The sequence below is a fragment of the Sinocyclocheilus anshuiensis genome, unplaced genomic scaffold (assembly GCF_001515605.1).
Source record: "Sinocyclocheilus anshuiensis isolate Anshui unplaced genomic scaffold, SAMN03320099.WGS_v1.1 scaffold249, whole genome shotgun sequence".
Lineage (NCBI taxonomy): Eukaryota > Metazoa > Chordata > Actinopteri > Cypriniformes > Cyprinidae > Sinocyclocheilus > Sinocyclocheilus anshuiensis.
This window is the reverse complement of record NW_015540871.1, coordinates 977,015-980,775: the sequence shown is the minus strand read 5'-3', so window position 1 is coordinate 980,775 and position 3,761 is coordinate 977,015. Positions and strand designations below refer to the sequence as shown.

Sequence of the window (3,761 nt, the reverse complement as noted above, 5' to 3'; positions counted from 1 at the left end):
CTTGTTGTTTGTCATTTCTCTGATCACAAATGCAGACAGTGTTTTATGTTTACGCGGCGCGATACGCAACAAAACGCGTAAAAACACAGTATAAGTGTTTATATAAATAATCAGTAATTATGTCCCCACTGGATGCAACAAATGCCTCATTTATAATGGGTTTGAATGTTTTTGTCTCATCGCTCCGGCCGGGACACGTCATCAACAGTATGGTGAGGGGCGTAACATTTCCGTCACACGCTTGAGGTATTCGGCCAATCACAACGCACTGGATAGCTGGCCAATCAGAGCACACCTCGCTTTAAAAAGTAAAATCATGAACTGTATTGAGAAGCAGGGTGTTTCAAAGTCGTTTTCTAAAGCAATGTATAGCAATCGCTACACTTGTTTAATTCAGTCACTCACGAATTATCAGGAATTGGTGTTTATTAAAGTCAACTTAAATAAATATAACGAGAGGCCCTAAACAAAGTATAGGCTACGATTTTTCTGTTGTTTAATTAAAGAAAAATGACCAAAAAAAACCAAAACAAAACGTCCGATAACATTTTCAAAAACAACTTATATGGTATGTCTACAGATAAATATTTAGTACAGCTAGGGGCTCGGCATTTTATTTCACATACCCAAAGCTTTTCCTGGCTACAGTCTTTATTAAAAAAAAAAAAAAAAAAACCAATTTCCCGCAAAAATAATAATAAGCGAAACGGAAGGCTGCGCGAGCAGTCAGCACACTCTCTACCAAACTTGACCGTTCAAAACGAACGAATCGTTCAAGAACGACCCAACACTAGCGGGTAATATTCACAGCACTTTCGACTTCAGGCTGTTTCTTATAGGACGAAAATCTTCTGGGTTTACGTTAGTCTTAATAAGTAAACAGCGGCGGTATTCTCGTAACGACACAATAGCGGACCGCTCATCAGTAAACATACTTTCTGCCGCGGTGGGTTTTTGTGTTGTAGTCAGCGCTCAGAATCGCGTGGAATCCAAATTACACCTGATCCGATAAGAGTTCGCGACGCGCTCGATTCTACACGCGGATGAGACGTTGTTGCGAATTCCATCCGGTCTGTAAAACAAACTGAACTGCCGGCTCGTTTATGTTAACTGTTACTTTGTTGAGGGGGCGAACCGGTCTCGGCTGCTCTCCCTTTGTTTGGGCCCAGGACTCGGCTGAATCCACTGGATCTCCGTCTCAAACGTCTCATTCGACCGCGAACGCTATATTAGAATGGCTCCACAAAAGCACGGATCTGGTGGAAATGGTTTTTACGCCAACAGCACGAGTAAAGTGGCTAATGGAGGAGCTCACGTATCGTCCGGTGTTGTGATGACTTCAGTCAAGCGACCCAAGATGGAGCAGGTCCAAGCCGACCACGAACTCTTCCTGCAAGCCTTCGAGAGTAAGTTGCTCGCGAATCCAACTTTTCCCCCATAGTCTCTTTGTATGTACAACAAATTGCTGCTTTTCGAGCACACTTACCAGTATCCGATTGCTTTACGACCCATACTCTTAGCTTGAGGGCTAAACAACAATACTACCTGGGAAACTGTGTGCAGTAATTCACCGAATGCTTAAATAAGCCGGATAATTCACGTTAAAAGTCTTATGTCGTGTTTTTTCACAATAGAGGGATTTAGACACGTATTAATTGTTTAGGCCACATCCTATATGAAAATTAGACACGTGCATCAAGAGGTGACACGTGCTTTGCGGTGCTTTTATGTATTTTATTATTTTAATATGAAATTGGGGACTTCATAGAAGAGCAATGGACAACAGTCGTGAACAGCACAAACCTCTTGAAGACCTCGCTGCAGTTTCTCTACACCAGCTAAGACAAGTAGTGTACATGCCAAACTGCCACCTTGATTCACGTGTAAGAGTGTCATTGTACCAAAAAATAGGGTTAATTTTATAGATACTGGTTCGACATGTATCTAAAATTGTAGTTTCTTTGGTTATTTTCATGGTGAGTCGCATTCTGGCAACATCGGTGTGCATGATACTACTGCATTTCTGTTCACAGAACCAACTCAAATATATCGATTTCTTCGCACAAGGAATCTCATAGCAGTAAGTAGACCATGATCATGATGAAATGACATGCCGTTCTCATTTAGACGTGAACTAACCCTGTACATGGCTGCCATAACAATAGACTTGACTGGTTGTATCTTTAATTTCTTTCTGTTCTTTCAGCCAATCTTCCTGCACAGATCTCTTACATATATGTCACACAGAAATTCAAGAACAAATTCAAAAAGGTAAAACCATTACATGCACCTAATGTCTTAATCTCTTTGTTTGTCTAAAAGCCACATCTTCATTTCCTTGTGCAGGCCTCATAGTGAGTAAATTTGTATGCTGACAAATGCACTGCAACTGACTGATGTACTGTACTTCAGTTGTAGTTAGATAAGTTGAATGAGGGTTTCACATCTCAACTATTTACAGAACATTTGTTGGCATCTGTTCTTTCAGAAAATACTTTGGTGTGAATGACCTGCTATTCAAAGTAGAGAAGTCGAAAGTGGATCAGGATTCTCACAAGTAAGATGTTCTTGATCCAGATTTATTTCGCTCACTGTTTTTCCGAACATGAAATTGATTGATTTGACTGAATGGGTCAAATGCATGCAGAAGTTTTATCTCCAGTTTTGTCTTGCAGCATGGCGTCAAACCTGCAGCTCACTTTTACTGGATTCTTTCATAAAACTGGTAAGCTAACATTAGGGCTAACATTAGGTTTATGTACACTTTTATCAGCGTGTGCAAATAATATAATCTGATCGCTTTGTGATTCTGATTTGTTGTCCAATGTATCAGAGAAGCCATTGCAGAACTCAGAGAATGAAGAAAACTCAGTGTCTGTGGAAATGCTGCTTGTCAAGGTCTGCCACAAGAAGAGAAAGGTAAAACTTTGTCCTTGTCATAAAAAGTCAGAGAAAATATCTTACGTTGACTTTTTTCCCCCCACAAAACAAGTTTTCTCGATCAAAAAAACCTTGTCCTTGTCTTGATACAGTATATGTGGCTATATCTCTCCGTATTGTAGGTTAATTTTTAATTGGTAATTATGCTTGCTATCTAGCACAACTAAAAACTCGCTTGACAAGCACAGTTTTGTGTCTTGTGTTGACATGTGTGTTAAGAGCATTTTATTGGACTTAAAGGGATGGTTCACCCAAAAATGAAAATTTGATGTTTATCTGCTTACCCCCAGGGCATCCAAGATGTAGGTGACTTTGTTTCTTCAGTAGAACACAAACTGATATTTTTAAAGGGGTCATATGACGTTGCTAAAAATAACATTATTTTGTGTATTTGGTGTAATGCAATGTGTTTATGCGGTTTAAGGTTAAAAAAACACATTATTTTCCATATAATGTACATTATTGTTTCTCCTCTATGCCCCGACTTTCTGAAACGCGTTGATTTTTACAAAGCTCATTGTTCTAAAAAAGCGAGGTGTGCTCTGATTGGCCAGCTATCCAGTGCATTATGATTGGCCGAATGCCTCAAGCGTGTGACGGAAATGTTACGCCCCTTAACATACTGTGATGCCATCTCCAGCAGGACAAGACCAAGTCAATAAAACCCATTACAAATGAGGCATTTGTTGCATCCAGTGGGGACATAATTACTGATTATAATGACTTATACTGTCTTTTTACACGTTGCGTTGCATTGCATCGCGCCGCGTAAACATAAAACCATGTCTGCATTTATGATCGGAGAAATGACAAACAACAAG

The 3,761-nt window shown here is 39.8% G+C and overlaps 1 protein-coding gene across 1 annotated transcript in view; it reads left to right on the top strand.

Moving 5' to 3' along the window:
* Positions 1-781: 781 nt before the first annotated feature.
* The window catches only part of LOC107688101 (polycomb protein suz12-A), a 10,108-nt gene continuing 7,128 nt past the window's right edge, over positions 782-3,761 (top strand). The window contains exons 1-6 of the mRNA XM_016485666.1: positions 782-1,406; positions 2,034-2,080; positions 2,207-2,271; positions 2,489-2,557; positions 2,676-2,725; positions 2,834-2,919. Of these exons, the coding sequence (XP_016341152.1) occupies positions 1,235-1,406; positions 2,034-2,080; positions 2,207-2,271; positions 2,489-2,557; positions 2,676-2,725; positions 2,834-2,919 (489 nt within the window). The 5' untranslated portion in view covers positions 782-1,234. The remainder of the gene's footprint in view (positions 1,407-2,033; positions 2,081-2,206; positions 2,272-2,488; positions 2,558-2,675; positions 2,726-2,833; positions 2,920-3,761) is intronic.